Genomic DNA, 19,499 nt, shown 5'->3' with positions numbered 1-19,499 from the left:
CCCGGAAGGACACGCCGGGCTGACCCGGAAGCTGCCGCTCCGCCTCAGAGGCACTTCCGGGTTGACCGCGGCCGGACGGAGTCTGCGGCAGCGGGGAGAAAAGGTCCGTTCGTCGGCGTCTCTTCCAGCGCGAGGGTGTGTGAGCGGCCCCGGGTAGGCGGCCAAGCCCATCTCCCACCCCTCGGTATGTCGCCGCGCCGTGACGACACAGCGTGTCACCGCGGTGACGTAGAAGTGATGTCATGGGGGGTTATCGGGGTGGAGGCTGGTGACATGCACGGCTTTGTGTGCGGGCAGCGCGGGGAGGCTGCGCGGCCGCGGCTCGGGGCTTCAATGCGGCGGGGCAGGCTGTGGGCTGCCCCCTGCCTGACGTCACGCTGCCCGGCCATGACGTCACGGCACGGCGGCGTGCTCTGCAGTGGCGCTGCAGGCTGTTGCCCTGGAGACGCCGGGGCGGACGGGAGTTAATTGGGGCTGGCTCTGGCGCGAGCAGGGGTTTGGACCTTTCCAACCCTCATCCTCCTGGGTTAACTCCGGGACGCCCTCTCTCCAGAGGGGGGCTCAGACTGGATCACAGGGGTCCCCTCCCGCCTGGGGCTCTGCAGCGCACGGGACGTGTTGCATCACAGCAAGGGGGTGCCCTGTCGTGACGTCACGGGGCGTCAGCCTGGGCAGGCCTTGCTGCATCCCCGTGAGCCATCGATCCCCCTGGCCGGCCTGTCCTGGGGTGATATTCCGACCCCTCCGGGGTCCTGGTCCTCATGTTTTGCCGGGAGGATTTGTGTGGGTTTTGTCTTCTTTTTTTATTACATTTTCAAATGTCATTCGAGACGTTGACGTGCTTTTAAAACAGAGAAAGAGCCACGGTCAGATTTCTTTTAAATTGCCATTAAAAAAAAAAAAAAGCTGCACTATATCTTTATTTCACACTCTGCCAGCATGGTTGTGATGAGTGAGCTTGTCACTAGGACAGCGTACAGTCTCTAGAGCCTTCTCCCCTTGCATGTTTTGTAAGAGGGAGAGACATTATAACGGTTAAGTCTTAGGCCTCACTCCTGTAAACGGATCTGTGTAACCAGGCCCTTGTCATCCTGCAAAGCCCCATCGTCCTCTGTGTAGCTCCAGGTGACAAGTGTTAGGCTCTGTCCATGTGAATGACATGCTCAATTGAAACCTTAATTCTTGATTCAGGAAAGCAAGCAAACGTGCTTAAAATTCAGCATGGCTTTAAGTGCTTTCCTGAATTGAGGTGAATTTAAGAACATGTTGAAGTGCTTTCCTGAATCAGGGCTTTGGGTACTGACGGAGGGTCTAATTCAAAGCCCACTGAAAGCAATGCGCCTTCTGATCAGGCTTTTTGGGCTTGAAACTGTGCACATTGATGTATGTGCTTACCTTCATGTAAGAAGTCACACTGATTTCAGGACTACACGTGAGTAGAATTAAGCAAAACCATAAATATTTGCAGGTGTGTGGGGCCTAAGAGAGACCCAATTTTCAATTTACTTAAAGTCTATTTTGAAATCCCATGTACTATAGATTCTAATATATATCACGTGGGGAAAAAATTTCTATTATCATACACTAATTCCAACTTTATTTTTTTCAAATGTATATTATAACAAACTACTTGACAGGCTATACAAAGATGATATATATAATAAGAGAATATTTTCTAATAATGAAAAACTAGGTTTGTGGGTGAAGTGAAGACAACATATTTTGTTGTTGTAGATGATTCTTTAAAGACAGGAAAATTCAGAGTTCAAGACTACAATCCGATAGTCCTAATGCTGGTTATTATGTAGTTGGCATATTTTAAAACTGATACACACACCAAAATAAATTCTCTAAATCGTTTGGCAGAATCACCAGTTAGTTAGGACAGTCTAGGGTTTGGGAAGTGTATCTTGGTTTTTTTATTCCCGTTAATCTAGGTATATGAAATGATGTTTTATCCAAGTGAACATAGAGCTATATAACTTACTGTCTGTCAGGTCCCTGACTTACAAAGACTTATGCATGTTTGTAACTTTAATTACTATGAGTAAGCTCATTGACAGTTAACTCATGTGAATTTTGCAGTTTGATAGCCAAAGACTTGACTCTCATAATTGTGTGCATCTTGAATATTTATTCCTCCACAACTCTTTAAGTATGGCTCAATAAAGGTTAAGTATGTTGAGCTTAAGTTCAAGTTCAGACATAAAGAATTCCAGTTACTACTGCTTTCTATTGCCTTGAGTAATACTTTCTAGAAGAATTTGTGATGTTTGCACTTTTCACATTTTATCCTCTTTTTGATTCCATTATCGGCTTCAGCAGCTGTTTTGCAAAAATGTAATGGTTGAGTAATATGGATTTAGCAAACCATTCTTTTCCAGCAGTCGATAATGAAAGATGATTGTCTGCTTAATAATAATGGGTTTGTAAAAAGAGAAATGCAACAAATAATTTATAATAAATCAGACCTTGAAGAATGTAATGGTAAAATTCAATGAAAATTCATTGAACATATAGAGGAGAGCATATGCAATTACTGAAGATAATTATCTCATTCTTAGGGAAAATGTTGCTTGATATTTCCTGTGCTGAAATAATTGACTTAGGTTTCTAATGTCAGTTTAGAAATAGAGTTGAGAGAATTTGAAAATTTAATAGTTTAAATTTAATCATTCAAAATGAAAATTACAATATCTCCAGCAGTTTTCTTGTGAATTTATCTCCACTGACTCTAAAGCATCATTAGTCAAGAGATTGTTAGATTGAATCATTGTACACTACTCTTGGTGTCTGATTCAATAAGGAAAATAAGGATGTGTGTTCACTACAGAGTTAATTAGAGTTATAACCTGAGTGCTGTCTTAAACTCAAATCCTGTCCACACAAAACAGTTAATCCAAGTGTGGTGGGGCTTTTATCTTGAAGGGGTTTAGACTAAATCTCAAGTTAGCACAACTCTTCAGTTGCTGACACATGCCTCTGTGCAACTCCAATGTGATTTTGCAGTGTGACCGGCACTGCTCTTGCTCGAGCTGAGCTAACTCAAGAGGAGTTAACTCAAATGTACAATCACTCAAGTTAATTCTGGAATGAAGATACACCCTAAATCTGCTCTCTAACTATATTGTACAGACTACATAAATGTATGTTAATGTTGCAGTAAGGTTATCATTTTAGGCTCTGATCCAGCAGGCACAGGGGTGTCCACTTGCAGTGCAGTTGTAGGATTGGGATCTGAAACACTTGGACCTGAGGAAATGTAGACCTTGTTGGTCATGTAATTGCAGCTTGCTCCCTTTTCACCTATCAGAACCAAAATAAGACATGTCAGATACACACAGCTCCACTTGACTTCAATGGGAGCTGCAAATGTGTATCTATCTGATGGCAGGTTTGGGCCCATTGTATATTAAAGTTACATTTACCTGCATAACTAATGTTTCACTGTTGAGTGACTGTCAATCACTCAACAGATTGTGCTGCGTATTTCCAGTGTCATGTCCAAGCACTTGGTCAGTTTTGGAATTACACCTAGAAATAGCAGTTCAACGTTAAAATTGATTCTTCCATTTATGATGTGATTCCATAGTCACATAAATAGTATTCCACTGAAAAGTTAATGGGAATGTTTTGTACTCTTCATGTTCCAAACACCCTCCCACCTTCTCCCTTCCCCCTTCCCCCCCCCCATTTCTTATCCTTTATTTTTCTTTCTGGGCTTCAGTCATACAAAAGTTTACACAGCACGTGTTTAACTTTATGCACTGTGAGTAGTCCTGTTGAAGTCAGTGGGATTACTCACAGGGTCCCATGCTGCCCCCATTGAAGTCAGTATCAAAACTCACTGACATTAGTCTTGCAGAATCTGGCCTGCAGTGTGTGAAGAGAAACACATGCAAGTCTGTGCAGAAGTTGTTATTTGTCAGGAAGAAGGACGTGTGCCCCTTGGACTGTTCGGCTGTTTTTGAATTACACTTGCATAGAAAACAGATCTTATAAGCTTTTAAAATAGAAATCTTTTGTCCCTAACTCAAAAATAAGTGTCTGGATTTTGCTCATCCTTTCCAAAACCATTCATCCCTGGAGCACTTTTATCTGAAACAGTTCCAGCTATAATTTTCATAAGCTGCTCCTAAGATTAATGTAAGTGAAAGAGAGGAAGGGGGGAAAAAGTCTTTCCTTCCTCCCCGTTCCTCCCCCTATTTTTACACTTTGGGCATTTGACAGCACTTTGTTTATAGTCAATTTCTCTGTTTTCTCCTTTATAGTCAATTTGTCTACCCTATGGGTATAGTCTTTCACACAGCAATAAGAAAAAGAGAGAAATCTTTTAAAATATAGAAAAAATATTATAGTAAAACCACAAAAATTGGTAAGGGGAACATGTGGAAACAGGTGTAGGATCGGAAACTATGTTCCACACTTTTTTGACTAGATTGAATCAGACCTCATATAACAAAAGTGGGGCCCAATGCTGTAAAACTTGGCTCACATGAATAATGCTTACTTATGAAAGTATCTTATTCATGTGAGTAAGGGGTTGGATGATGCAACCCCTAGGTTGAAATAACATTGAAGTTGTGAGATGAAATCCAAAGTGTAAGTTACCACTTCGGATTTAATTCATACTGTTGTTCTGTCTTCACCCCATCAAAACAACATGAGTGAAGGATTGTGTGTCCGTATAAACTTTGAATTTTCTTGCTGTTTGTTGTTTCATTTATACAACAGTTTATTGCACTTTATTTCTTGTGGATTAGAGGGAAGTATAAAGAGAAAGCAGAACTTCTGTGTTATAAAAATGTGTCATACAAGAAATGAGAACAGATATGTCACTTGATTGAGTTTGTGCAAAATATCCTTCTGAAACTCTTCATTTGTCTTGTACATGTTCAACTTTTCTTTATTTTTTAAAAATTATATCAACAGTGATTAGATCATATTATGGACTAACTGCTTGCCTCGTTTTTTAAAGCAAAGTAGTTTTCCAGTTATATAAGAACAAAAATATAAAATCTTAAGCCCATGAACTTCTAACATTGATTTATATATGTTTACAGTTGTGCAACTTAAAAAATCCAAAAGCATTTTTATATTAATTTACTACTAAACTGATATGTTTACTTGCCAAGTTTCAGCCCTGAATGTGTTTCTCAGTTGACATACAGACCAGAGAGAAATAAGATTTTTAACTGTAGTGCTAACAATACTATTTATTTACTTTATTATAAAAGCGATAGGGTTGTAAAGTTACATGGCGCTTCAGAGACATAAATAAATAAGACACGTGCCTTACCAGCACAATAATGCCAGATAAACTCAGGAATGTGGTAAAGGAAATAAAGGTTGTGGAGTTATTGATTAGGAATAAAGAGGAAAAGGAATAGCTTTAAAAGGATGATTCAAAGGAACAGAGCGTGCACCTGGGGGCAGAGAAATATTGTGCTATGGATAAGGGGGGTGAGAGAAAGGAGAGTAGGGCAAGATGATTGGGAAAAGCACAGGGAACAAGAAAGAGAGTAGAAAGAAGGATCCAAGGTATTAAAAACTTTGTAGATGAAAGATACATGAGACAAAGTGCCTCCAGGACTGAGTAATGTACCCGGAATATCTTGCTGGAGTGGTAAATTTCCATTGGAATGTTGGTACTTAAAAGAGGACCCTTGAGTTCCCCTGTATGGAAGGCGTTAGCTGTATCAAAATAAATCTCAGGAATGAAGGCAGCAGGCAGAAGTCCATAAGCGAGGGACTTTGGTTGTCCAATAGCAAACTTAAAATACCTTTTTTTAATTTAATTTTATTTTTTGTACTTCTGCAGTTAGTGTGTCTGGGACAACCTGCTGTAGCAGCAGCAGAACTTGATCAGCACCAGTATCTTTGCATAAGTACTTTCGCAGAGATGCCACTAGTGGAATGCAACTAACTAGGAAGCTCTATTCCTTGTCAGCTTGCCTGTGGGAAATGGCTTCTGCTCAGCAGTGTGGCACTAATTGAGTTCCTTCCACAGCTGCTGTCCTCATCCTAAAGGAAAAAACAAGAAGTGTAACATGCAGAAAAAAGAATGGGGAGAAGAGACAGGCTCGGTGCCATTCAGTGATATTTACACACAAAGAACAGTTGGAGCTTACTATATGTCTTCTACCTCAGGCTTAGACATGCCAGTCAGTTGAACCTTGAAGGAGGGTCAAATAACACTACTGTTTTATCTAATTAATTGATTTTGACAACAACAGCAACCAAAAATGGAGGGACAGAGTTGTCAGACACCAAATTAGAGATCCAAATGGTCTTTGGGCAAATCATCTTTCATAAAAATTTCTTAGCCTGCATAGTATATGGTAACTGATTTTCTGAATCCTGGATGTGATTAATCAATCTATCCTATAAAGGATCTGAAGAGCTAGAAACAAGTGCATTCATTCATAGAGTAATCCTTTGTACAGTGATCATCTGTCTCTGTGGCATATTAAAGTACTATAAGCAGTGATAACTAGTAATGTCAAAATGATGAGAAAAATGTATCAAGTGCTGCTGCATTATTTGTAAAAAGCATTAGATGTATCATTTATTCCTTTGTACTGTCCTACTTGTGAAATACAACCCTCTTGGCGTTAGTTATTGGTAGAACAGATGATAAAGATTGAAGTCAGATATTCAACACGGTGAAATAATATATCCAGGAAGATAACAGAGTATTTTAGTTTGTGTTTTTTCCCTTCAGAAATTGATTTTCAATGCCCTGTAACAGTCTGGAAGGAATGATGAGTCCAAGGAACACTTACTAGATCAAAAATATTTTCTGGTCGTGTTTCATGAAAATTATATATAAATGTTAACCTTCCTCATGCCAACTCATTCTTGGAGTTCAGTGTATTTACTGACTTGCTTTGCTTCTTGGTGGGGGGGGGGGGGAAACTGATATATAATAAAAGCATTGAAACTGGTCTCTTATTCTAATGCCATCCATTATCTTATCCATTACCTTAATTTTAAAAATTGTTTTAAAAACACCCCAACATCATTAGGAGATGCAGGGCAGAATTTGGCACTTCATAGCTTTTAAAGCACTTTCAAGATGCAAAACATCCTATAACTGCTGAATAGTAGTAGCCTTTAGTGCAATATTTTCAGCACCAGATTATGGTAAACAATGTGGAGTCAGCAAAATGTGGCAGCAAGAAAATTTGCCATGGGGAAAAACATCTAGACTTTAGGGCCAGATTTCAGAAGTGCCCTTCCATTTGTGCCCACAAATAATTGCAGATACAGTTTATCAGGCACAAATGATTGTGGGTGCATTTTATAGAGCTTTGGCTTCTAACTACTGATTGTCCCTGCAAATCAGTTGCGTAAGTGCTATAAAATGCACCCACACTTATTTGTAGGTGCAGAACAAGAGGCTGAGCAGATATTCTTTGGAAAATCAGGACTTGAAATAATTTAGATTATTTATTTTTTTAGATTACATTTTCATCCTTTGTTTTCCCTCTATTGTGAAAACTTTCTTTGTCTGCCATGTGCACAATCCACATTTTGACCCCAGTGGAAATGACACATTTCCAATATGTTGATCACTTTGGCCCTTTTCGTACATTCTTTTTTCCCCCTAATGTCTAGCCTGCCTGACACGTCTTATTCTGGATGGAAGGACAAGTGACTGGAGTACTGATCATTGCTAATACCTTCTTACCCTCATTCCTTTGGCATGCCCTCAGCTCGTCTCTGATGCCAAACCACTCAGCTGACTGTTTAAATTATTTTAGTCTGAAATCTGTTTACTGGAAATGAGATTTAAAAACCACACAGGCTTGGTATTATTAACAAACCTAATTTTTTTTTTTTTTTTCCAGTTGGATTTCCCATTTCCACTATTAATATCGATGGCCTTGAAAGTGCACTAGGATTTAGATTTTTCCAAGAAATTTTCTGCCAATGAACAAATCAAAACCGTCCTCACTGATCTTGGTTTAATGCAAACCGCTTGATCTTACGCATCCTACTCCTCACTCCAAGTTAAATGAAAACAACAATTTTCTCTAATCTTCCATGAAGCTCAGTTGTTGCCTGTTAGCTTTGATTGTTACTACTACTGGTCTGGCTGCTGCTTTTGCATTGGAAAATGTAGCTTCTAACAGGACAATTACACCTGGGTCAAGATCCATTTCTAGGAATGCTTCCCTTCATCCAGTCTTCCGAGTCTTGGCGTATTCTCCAGCACATCATGATATAATAGCAAAGGAGGGGACCAATGTTTTAATTGAATGTAAATTGAACATCAGCCAGTATGAATTTATCCTTTGGTACAATTCAAAAGCACAGCTGCTCAAGCAAAGCGATGAAGGTAAGCTCTGCTACTATCTGAGGTACTTCTATGGCCCCCACTATCATAGTATTTGAACACCACACAGTCTTTAATGTATTTGTCTTCACAACCATCATGAGATGTTTATCCCCAATTTACACATGGGGAATTGAGGCACAAAGAGATTAAGTGTTTTGCCCAAGGTCACACAGGAAACCTGTGGTGGGGCAGGGAATTGAACCCGGCTCTCCCCAGTCCCAGGCCAGAGTCCTCACTTCTGGGCTGTCCTTCCTGCTGTGATGCCTAATCTTGTACAGCAGAACTGTTTTGTTTCCAAGGTACATAATTAAAGCACCATAGTATCGGCTACATCACCGATTTTTCATTTTTGTCCTGCTCTTTGTTGCATGTTACACTTTAGGAGCACGAATTAAAAAATAATTTTCCACAAATTGACCTTTTCTAGCTGGCCATCAGTGTTTTCATGTCTTCTTGGCCTTTCTGAAAGAGAGGGATGATTTGATTACATTTACTTCTTGGTTTATGCACCAGCAGCTCTGTGGAAATCAACAGGATGTTTAACTGCTCAGGGAATGGTTTTGCTAGTTAACCATTGCTACAGAGGGAGATACTTTTTCTTTTTTTAAATTAAACACTTAATGGCTGAGAAAGTGTAATACTGCTTTATAGAAGGTGGGGAACATTCACTATTAGATAACAAGTTTTAAGTTAGGTCAAACTGTGAACCTGAGCTACCTGACAGTATCTCTTTACTGCTGTGCATATTAATTTGGGGTATTTGCCAACTTATGGGCAGCTAAAATAATCTTTAGATACCATCTAACAATTAATTGAAAGCAGAGTAAATGAAGAGAATGAGTTATGAAAACAAATGTTTTCTCCCTAATTTAATAAATGTAGGAAATACAATGCTGGCTTCACGGGCTTATTATTATTATTATTTATTATTATTTTTACAGGAGTTTTGTAACTCAGTAGAAGAGGCACAGTTGTGTAGGTTAAAGCAAAAGACTGGATCTCCAGGGGAACTCTGGGTTCTAACACTGGCTGAGCCACTTAGGGCATGTCTCCATTTCACACTAAACCCAGGCTCTGGCTCAGGTTTGAGCCCAAGCCCTTCTCCCGTCCACACGCAATTCAGTCTGACTCAGGTCAGCAAGAACTCAGGATCTTGTTGTGGGAGCAGGGGGAGTCAGAGCCTGAGTACATGTCCCACTGTGACATGGGCCCAAAGCCTGTCATTTTGCAGTATGGATGCAGGTCAAGTCACAGACCCAAGTCAGAAGGTCTGCGTAATGCAGTATGGATGCGTTAGCACAGCTGTGAGAGGCGGGGCCAGCAATTGTAGACCCAGGTTTACAGTGCAATGTGGATGCTCAAGAATGGATTTCGAAACACTAAGTCCACAGACCCGGGCTTAGTGTGCAGAGTAGACATACCCTTACTGACTGTGACTTTTTCCATGGGTCACTTAACTTTTGGCTTAGTAATCCCAGATGGAAAATTGGACATTCTAATTATAGAGAGCAAGAAATAAACACAGCACTATACAGCAGGTAAAATGTGCTAAATAAATATTGGAAGAGCTGGCAGTCTAAAGGCACTATCAGCACAGTACAGAACAATACAAAATGGAATAAAGAGTGGGATGTGAGTGCAAACCTATGGTAGAAAAGTACGTGTAGCATTTGAGTTGTACTTTTCTGGGTAAACGAGCTACAGAACGAAATCTCCACCACATTTGGTGTGATCACTGAGGAATCTTTGTATTATGCTAGAGATGCATTATTTAGTGCCAAGGCCTGTATCTCACTAAAGGAGTAAGTACAATTTGTTACATTTTCTTAATTATGTGTGTTTCATTACTGTACTTCTGGGGTTTTTTTGATCTTTAGGTGGAAGATGGTTGATCACTGACAATATCCTTAACATCACCAGTGTAACTTTTGGTGACCGCGGGCGGTATACTTGTGCAGCCACTAATCATGATGGCACTTCCTACTACGCAGTCACTCTGCGGGTTATCTTCACATCGGGGGACATGAGCATCTACTACATGATTGTGTGTCTGGTTGCTTTCACGATCATCCTCATTTTAAACATAACCCGTCTATGTATGATGAGCAGCCACCTCCGCAAGACAGAGAAGGCCATTAATGAGTTCTTCAGGACAGAAGGGGCTGAGAAGCTTCAGAAGGCCTTTGAGATCGCCAAGCGCATTCCCATCATCACATCTGCCAAAACCTTAGAGCTGGCCAAAGTCACCCAGTTTAAGACCATGGAATTTGCTCGATACATTGAAGAGCTTGCCAGAAGCATCCCGCTCCCGCCTCTAATCCTTAACTGTAGGGCATTCATGGAGGAGATCTTCGAAGCAGTGCGAGTTGATGATCCTGATGAAGTTGGTGAGGAAACCAAACAGACCCAAGCCCTTACTACCCAAGAAGCAATCTACCCCATCAACCCAGAGCTCAAGCGCAGTAATTCACCAGCAGGGGACTCGGATGATGGCTCCATGAATGAGCAGGGTCAAGAAATAGCAGTCCAGGTATCGGTCCACCTTCAGTCAGAAATACAAAGCATTGACACCATGTCCCATGACAGCTGCCATTCTATACCTTCCGAAGAAGAGGTCTGCTGAATCTAGCGAGGTGGAATTATGAAAGCTGCGTCTGATTTCTGTAGGGCATCAAGAGAAAAGGAACCATAGTCCAAAAGTGCACAAGAAATCATGATTTATTTTTCCAGAATATGAGGTGCCAAAATTATTACAAAATCTGTGTATTTTCCTCATCTAAGTGGTCCTGTAAAGATTTAAAGCCTGATTAGATGAGCCCATTTGGAATACTCCTTAGCAACAATTTTGCAAAGCAAATGTACTCTACTGGAAACATTTCACAAAGGGGATGATTCACACTCCATTTCTTGGTTGCCTCAGTTACTGTATTGGAGGTGGCTAATCTAAGCCAAACACCTGCTATAGGATCCTTTCCTTTGTGAACTGTTTCTTCATATACACATAGAAATCTGAATTCCTTCAGATTCAATTCTGCCCGCATTATCGTCATGACAATTTGAGATGTCTGCTCTTTCTGAACTGCCTCTTGATGTGTGCAGCCCGTCAGAACTGTGGGCTTTGGCAAATCTGCTTTGTGTATTATGCTTCTGTGTTGCCTTCAAAACGTACTGTACTTAGAGTAAGGAATAGTGCCAGACTATGCATCTGGATTAAATTAATTGTCGTAGTTTCAAAGCGGTTTATGGAATAACCAGGGATCTCGGTTTTTCATGATTCTGCAGAAATTTACCCAAACTTCGTTGTAGCTTATGGGAAATTAAATCATAATACTGGCCATTTAAACATGGTGCTGATTGCCAGGTGCCTATCAGGAAAGCAGCACTGCTGGTATTATCTCTCCCATGACCTTATTGACTTTACTCTCTGCAGAAAATCCAAAGGCTTGTGGTGTGTTTGACATTGCTGTGAGCAAAAGATGACAGGCTGGTAGTTATGCAGTTGGTGGTTGGTGGCCCTAAAAAAAAAAAAACCAAACAAACTACAAATCAGATGTCTCAGGCCATTGTTTCTAAACAACATTAACAAGAAAAGTAGGGGGATGGACAACATGGAGGCAGATTCTTAGCTGTGGCTAGTATTTGCTGAGTGCAGAAGGGGAGGGAGGCCACAAAGGAACTAGTTGTGGCTCTCTGATTCTGCCAGCCGCAAGTCACGAGTGCAGAAGCCCTCTGGCCATGCCCCCTTCCGTCACCAGCAAGCACCCTGTTGCAAGAGCTGCAAGAAGGAGTAGCACAGGAGCTGGCCACACTTGCTCTGTGCTGGTTAGGGATTCTCCCATGCCAGGAGATTCCTCAGCTGTGGAGATCCAGTCCCTAGGAACTGGAATGTAGATGAGAATCTGATCCCTAGTTTCACCCTTTGGTGCTGATCTTTTCCTTTTTTTTCCCCTTCAACATTTACAAGTGTATCTCTTAAATAGTATTTTATATCCAGTTGAGATTTAAACATATGTAAGGCTTGTAAGCACTCCACAAATTAATTTCTTACAACTACTGGAAGCATATTGCCATAGAATTTTAACGACTTGGCAACAGGAACACCATTTAACTTCCCACAACTGTTTCTTTGCTTCCTGTTATTCAAAGGTGACTTGAATTAGCGGTTTCCGGAGGGAACGTTCAGGATTTGTAAGAGGTTTTAAGGTTATGTTTACAGGAGTGGAGGTGGATGGCAAACAGGCATAGAAGTGCCATTCTAGAAAGCAGGGTCATCTGCAGTTATACATCCTTGTAATAAACGGTGTAAATAAATCATATTTATCTGACTGTATTAGGGAACTAAAAGTTTTAGCATTTTTCAGTTCTTTCCATAGAAGCGTCTGAAGCCAAACACAAGACCGACATAACAGATTGAGAGGCCTGTGTTTGTTAGGACAATAGGAATTGCTGACTGGATCAGCCCAGTAATCAATCTGCTCCAGTCTCTTGTTTCTGACAGTGGGCTGTGCTTCAAAGGAATAGATCCTGCAATAGGTATTTCTGGAATAACCTGCCGTTAGTGATAGATTCTTCCTCACCCCCAAGGTTGGCTTATGCCCCTCTTCATTTTAAGGGTTTTTATTCCTTTCTCAGCTCTTGTTTGTTTTTTCTTTAATAGTTTCGGTTATAACTCTGGATATTCTTGTTAGTCATATCAATGTCCAATCCTTTTTTACATCCTGCTAAGCTGCTGGCCTCTGATTCCTAGTGGCAGTGATTCTACAGGCTGACTGTGCATTCTGGGGGAAAGAATTCCCTTTGATTGATTTTGAATGTCACAGGTCAAAGACGTTAAGGCCAGAAGGGCTGATCATGTAGTCCGACCTTGGACGTCCCCCAGGCCATAGGGTGTCCACTACGCCATGCCTATCTTTCAGAGAAGCTGGCTGTGCTCCTCTGTCAAACCACATATGGTGACAGCATCCTTGAAGTTTTTGTACTCATGTTATAAATGCAATTTGGAGATGGAACCAAAAAATCAAGGCTCCTTTTAAATGCTTCCGAACCAGCAGATACGCAATAATGATTGACAAACGTCTCATCAAAAATGGCAGCTTGCATGCAACAAAATGACACTGGATCTATGTGAGATCAGTATAAGAGAACAGCTCCCGATTTAACTGAATCTGTTCTTTAATTTGAATAGTTTATGTAGATAACACTGTGTTCTTACTAAACCAAGTCAGTGTGTGCAGATCTATCTGTTTCATGTAGTGTCTATGTAGAAGAAAGAATGGCCTAATGGAACAAGTCCTGGAAATACAGACATGATGTGCTGGAGAGCTTAAAAAAAGATTCCAAAATCAAATGGCCAGTTTGCCATAGTAATAAGTCATTTCAATTCTGGGAGAGAGGCTGTTCTGTAGGATTTTCAGTACATAAGCAGCATTTATTAAATGAAGGGCCCAATCTTGTTTCCACTGAATTTGATCGGAATGGGGTTGGAACCCTGATATGATATCAACAAGCATATTGAACAGATTCCTATGACACAGAGCCAGGATGTTGATGACGACATGTAGCACTGATAATTTCCAAATAGTGAATTCTAACATAGCGGTTTCCAAACAGGTTGATCTGTTATCAATGAAATGGGAATATCTATTTCTGGTTGAATTTTTTTGATACATCGAACTAAAATGTATTTTGGAAAAGTTACTCAAACATTGTACATGGGTTTTTTTTTAAACTCCTTGTAAATGATACAAACTTTGTCGTGGCTGAAACTAATGTCTGACAATCAGAAGGCTGTTTTATCTTTTCTTCCTAACCTCAATTTTTCTTTTTTGATACTGCAAATTCTACTTGTTAGCCAAGATCGTATCTAAAAGTAACTTTGTCATAGTTATTTGTATTCTGTAGAGTGTAATGTGACTGTGTTATGTAACAACGTAGGAGTTCATACTTTCATAAAATTAACTGGTAGATTTGCAGAATAAATTTACCAAAAGAAGAAAACCTAGAGTTTTATGATCTATTTAAATTCTCTTGTATCAGAAATCGGAGAAGAGGGGCTCTTCATAAAGGGTTAATAAACAGCTGTCTTTAGCTAATGCCAGCAAAGCCGTTAAGCAAACTGGTAAAGGTTGCCTGTGTATCTGATTTATCTGCAAGAGAATTTGTGCCACAACATCTTTGATTTGTCATTTTATAATGTCCTAGAATCTCTATGACCATCTGTAACAATTCTTACCAGCTGCGTAAACAGATGGCTACAGAACAGCCACCCTGAAATGATTTCAGTGAGGTCTTTGGTTTCTTTGTTGCTTCTTATAGCAAGATAAAAGAGTGGTTACAAATTGCAGTCTTTGCCTCCTCAAACCTGTATTTGCTGTCCCACACCTGGGAAGACAATTGTTCTGTTCTCCTGTATTTATTCTAATCTTAGATTTTGGGAGGCTTTTTCCTATGGTTTGACACAGGTTTCTTCCGCGGAAGGAGACACGTAACTAATACAACACAAATCTACAGCTGGCATCATTAAAACTTCAAGGGGTAGATTCTGCTTTGCCATGCCTGTGAGCAGTGGTGGGTGTATAAAAAAATCTTCCTCCCACTTGCTCAACTCCGATAGGGCCTGGCAGACTCCCAGTTCCTGCACTCAGAGAAGTACAAGGGCGCCTTCTCTACATTTCCTGAGACAGAGGAAGTGAGGCTGTGACTCTTTGTGGGCCAGCAGACCCATTAGATGCATGGGGGGTGAGAAGTAATCTGCATCCATAAAGTGCTGTAGGAGCATGCACATGCCCTGAAGTTCTGGGTGCTCCCTGGGGAGTAGTGCAGCATGAACACTATGATCCAGTGCTCAGTAGAAGTGCAGTCAGATCTACCATCAAAGTTTTAAGTGCAATCTGTAGGGCAAATCTTGTGTACACTGGGGCAACCTTATTAAAGTAAGTGGAGTTGCACACGTGTAAATGAGAGCAGAATTTGACCCTCTGTTTTGATCACAATGTTCTAAAAGTTAAGTTCCCATTGTCAATTTCTGCACGTGTGGGACAGTGGAATTCAATCCGAATCTTCCTCCACTGCAATGTGGATTTTACTATGGGGATCTGACAGCTGAAGGAGTAACAATCAGGACTGGGGTCACTTTTCAGTCAATGGTAATGTCTAATGTTTAATGGGCACGGTAATTCCACTTCCTGGGGATGCCTTTGATCATTTAAAGATGCTTAGGTCTCTTTCATCCTGCTTCTGTGTGTCTGTGCCTCTGCCCTTTCATCCCCTCCATACATGTTTTGCTGGGTAAGTGTTAGGAATTGCTTCACCGCTGCTTGTTCTCCTTCCCCAACATCTTACACATGCTGAGCTGCCAGGCTGGGTCTGGTAGCTGCTGCTGGCGCCAGTACTATTTGAGTATCAGGATGTGGGCAGGCACAAGGCTGCCCACTGCTAAAAGCCCCGCCCCCAGCCTAAGGGGAGGAGCTATGGGACATGGACTCAACTAATTACAGGGGACAACGAATGAAAAAATGAGGATGGGTGTGGAGGTCAAAGGGCTAAACAAAGGGAACCTGAAGGGGACACTGAGCAGAGAACCCCAAACAGCGCCCACTGCTCCGTGACGGTAGCCAAGGAGTCAGTGGACGTGGCCCAGAGGAGCTCTGCTCAGAGACGTGATCGGACAGAGGAACAGAAGGAGGCCCCACAGTTGCAGAGCAGTGCTAGGTAGGCAGCAGGTTCACTCCAGCCCTGTCCCTCTGCAGATAATGTCTCCTCCAACTCCAATAATGCAATGGCTTCTGCAGCTCCTCAGCCTGCAGCATTCCTCATGCAAAGAGGTCTTAATGAGGGTGAAAGATATCCACTGGGGTGTGCAACGAAGAGGATTCTACTGCGTTCTCTAGAACCATTCAATATTTCCCCACATATTTCACATTAGTGGTGCCCACATTTGCGTAAATAACCAACATTTCAAAGGTTTTTGGTTTATCGTCTCCTTTGTGGAACAGTGTACGTTTTCCCATTGTTCATTTTTTGACAACTTAACTTTCAAGGGTAATAAATGGAGGTGAAGGGGGGTTCACAAGAATAGAGGGAAATATTTCATTCAGCCATCTTAGATGACACTGTGGGTTTCTGATGGGAACTGTGCATGCATCACCTCCTCTTTACAGATGCTTGGTTGTGACAGCCAATCTTTCACAGCATGGCGTGCGCGCAGTTCCATGCTAGATTTGAAACGCTTTATTTGATGGACTTTCAGGCATGCTGCAGAAGCTATGTATTTACCAGGGGCTGGGGGACAGTGGAGGTACGGACCTGCAGGTTAAGGGGACTGTTTTGCTGCTTGGATTTATTGGCTTGCTGTGCTAATTCGTTATTTCCACGTAATTATTTTTCAGTGCTGGACAGTGACTTTTAGAATCATAAACCTCATTAACTATCAGAGCACTTAGAGCTTCTTTTTTTATGGGTGGATCTTTATTGTTATTTAAAGCTAAAGAAATAGGATCAGTGGGATATTTGTCAGAATAAAGGTTTTGGCTGTGGACAAAGAGACGGGGTTGGGTTGAAGTGACCTTGCAACGCCAAGAAAACAAGGCTGAGCGCAGAAGCAGCAGGTTGGCATGGCCATGCACATCACAGGTGAGGGAGGAGCTGACAGCAGGAGAAAGGAAGTTATCAAAAGATGTCTAAAGAAAGAGAGGGAGAGAGAGAGAGAGAGACGAGTCGTGATGAAGCAATGGGCTGGAGAGGAGCTGGTATATTTATATTGGAAGTTCTTTGGGACAGAGACTCTTTTTTGTTCTGTTTTTTTACAGCGCCTAGCACAGTGGGGAAAATAATTCCTGAATAATGGATCAGAAGGACAGAGTTACCCTAAGACAGCTCATGATCCTACATCCTTGTATCATAGAAATGTCGGGCTGAAAGGGACCTGGAGAGGTCATCAAGTCCATCCCCCTGCACTGAGGCAGGACCAAGTCTACCTGTTCTTAAAAACCTCCACTCTGCCCTTCCGACCGCAGGATCGGTGCAGCTCACAGCCTTCACCAAAGCTAGCAGCCTGGGAGGCAGGGCAGGCCAGGGCTATTGTCCTCATTCACTGAACAGATGAGGGCTCAGGCAGCGGGGGTACGCGACGCAGCAGCATGTCGGGCGCTTCCCAGCGTGGGAAGACAGACACGCACTTGCTGTGCTCGAGCTAGCCTGCTAAACAGAGCGATGTGGCTGCAGCGGTTCCAGCCAGCCACCCAAGTGTGTGCCCAGGGGGTCGGACGGTTTTGTTCTCAGGCAGCTAGCCCAAGCCGAGATCCATGCTGTCACTGGCATGCTGCTATTTTAGAGCTAGCACCTGTCAACCTTCCCAGCCAGGAAAGCACCCGACCAGCTGCAGAATAGATGTACGCAGAAGGCCCAGCTCCTCAAAGGTATTTCAGTGCCTAACTCCCGCTCTCCTGCCTGTCAATTATTTGTATCCTTAATTTAAAAGAAACGGGGACTCCTTGACTCTAAAGCATTCTCCTTTCATTGCCTCAGCCCTGCAGAAAAGGAAGGAGGCCAGCTGGGTCCATCCACCCATCTGTCCAGCATTTTGTATCCTGTAACTAGTCCCTCGAAACGCTTGTCTAACTCCATTAAGAATAGGTTCGCTGTGGTTGCATTTCACAGCCTGCTCTGTATAGTCAATCGCCCCATGTGACATTCGCCCTGCGGTGGAGAGTATCACCCCAGCCCAGTCGCAAGGAGCACTGCTGGCAAAGCAGCCTGCATGCTGTGTCCGACAAGGAGAGCAACTCTGACCTGCCTCCAGTCAGTCAGTCAGTGCATGGGGAGGAGACCCGGGGGCAGGGAAGGTGGCATGGGACCCAGTGAACCGGATCTCTCCTTGTAGGTTCGGACAAGCCGCATCCACCATTCCAGCTCAGTGGGCAGCCAGAGCAGGGCTGAGCTGCAGCCCCATGGTCTGCCCTTGAGCTGCGGTGTACACATGCCTGCTCAATGCTCTGCACAAAGCCTGCCGGCTCTGCTTTTAAGAGGAGGGATTTTATCCTTCCCACACTCACACCCTGGTAAGAAATCTCCCCCGCGCCAACTACAGTCCCTCTCCTTTGGCTGGCTGTTTTTGTTTTTGATCTCTATTAATTTGTAGTTTCTGCATGACTAAAAACGTTACAGGCCTTAGTGGTGGGAGACAGCCCAGGCTTTGCCATGCGGGCTGCCTGGCCCAGGATCCTCTCTCCTGCAGTAGCCAAAACCTGACACTTGAGAGGAAGGCAGGCAAATAAAACCAGTCAGTAGGATTCACCCAGCCAGTTGTATGACCCTGTGTATCAGCTCCCTGGGGCAGGGAGTGTCTCCTTTGTTATTTCCCTGTGCAGCACTTAGCACAATGAGGCCCTGATGCTTGATTGGGGTGTGCAGTGCTACGGTGATAGAGAGAATAAATATGAATAATGTGCAGCACAAGGAAAAGAGGAATCCCTATCGGACTCCAGCAGGGTCTCCATCTATATTAAAGTGTGACAGCTTGATTACCCTTATCACTGTCCTAACGTGCAGAGCTGCAAATGGGATTACTGGTCATAGAAAGCTCAATTCCTTATGGAAGAAAAGGCCCACAGACTGCGGCTGTAATCTCAAATGGCCGGTTAACTATAAATCGCGTTCCTTCCCTGCCTTTTCATTGCGTTGTGCGCCTGTACTCAGCCACAGTAAACGTTTTCACAGCGCTGCCATCAAACCTCCATTCCAAGCTGGATCTTCAGGCTGTTTTGTCGCAGCCTCATCCGCTAGACCTCCAGGTCTTTGCCCTTTTCAGAAGCTTCACGTGACGCACACGCCGTCGGCCCATTGCAGTCAATGGATCTACTCACATGCTTCGCTGTTTGTAGGATCAGGGCCCAACACTGGGCATTGTACTCAAGAGGAGGGAATATGATGCCACCCCAGTTTCAGTGAAGCTTGGATCTGAACGGCATGTAATTTTCTGTCTCTATGCTGCATCAGAGATTATTTTGTGCTCCAGAACAGAGGTGGAACATTTCTTTCCCTGCTTTCCGAGTGTCCTTTACAAACTGTGGTCCATAGGATCATGGTAGTATTGCCTTGATTCTCATCCACTGATATAAAGGGGACTGGCACTTACAGAGAGAGGAAAAGTGTGACT

General features: G+C 42.6%; 1 protein-coding gene across 1 annotated transcript; it reads left to right on the top strand.

Annotated features, from left to right (window-relative positions):
• Positions 1 to 70: 70 nt before the first annotated feature.
• On the top strand, positions 71 to 12,101 carry MFAP3 (microfibril associated protein 3). The gene is made up of 3 exons (XM_067566647.1): positions 71 to 184; positions 7,854 to 8,344; positions 10,222 to 12,101. Exons 2-3 carry the CDS (start codon positions 8,050 to 8,052, stop codon positions 10,965 to 10,967), a joined length of 1,041 nt encoding a protein of 346 aa, XP_067422748.1. The 5' UTR covers positions 71 to 184; positions 7,854 to 8,049; the 3' UTR covers positions 10,968 to 12,101.
• Positions 12,102 to 19,499: the final 7,398 nt, after the last annotated feature.

This window comes from Emydura macquarii, unplaced genomic scaffold (genome assembly GCF_026122565.2).
Source record: "Emydura macquarii macquarii isolate MOO-44397 ecotype Brisbane River unplaced genomic scaffold, CSIRO-AGI_Emac_v2 contig_2768, whole genome shotgun sequence".
NCBI lineage: Eukaryota > Metazoa > Chordata > Testudines > Chelidae > Emydura > Emydura macquarii.
This window is presented reverse-complemented; position numbering and strand designations above follow the sequence as displayed.

Excerpts from the sequence above, each read along its gene's own strand:
- MFAP3 (XM_067566647.1), top strand. The coding sequence starts at position 8,050 with ATGAAGCTCAGTTGTTGCCTGTTAGCTTTGATTGTTACTACTACTGGT. Across the intron at positions 8,345-10,221 it reads GCTCAAGCAAAGCGATGAAG|GTGGAAGATGGTTGATCACT; the intron begins GTAAGCTCTGCT and ends TTTGATCTTTAG.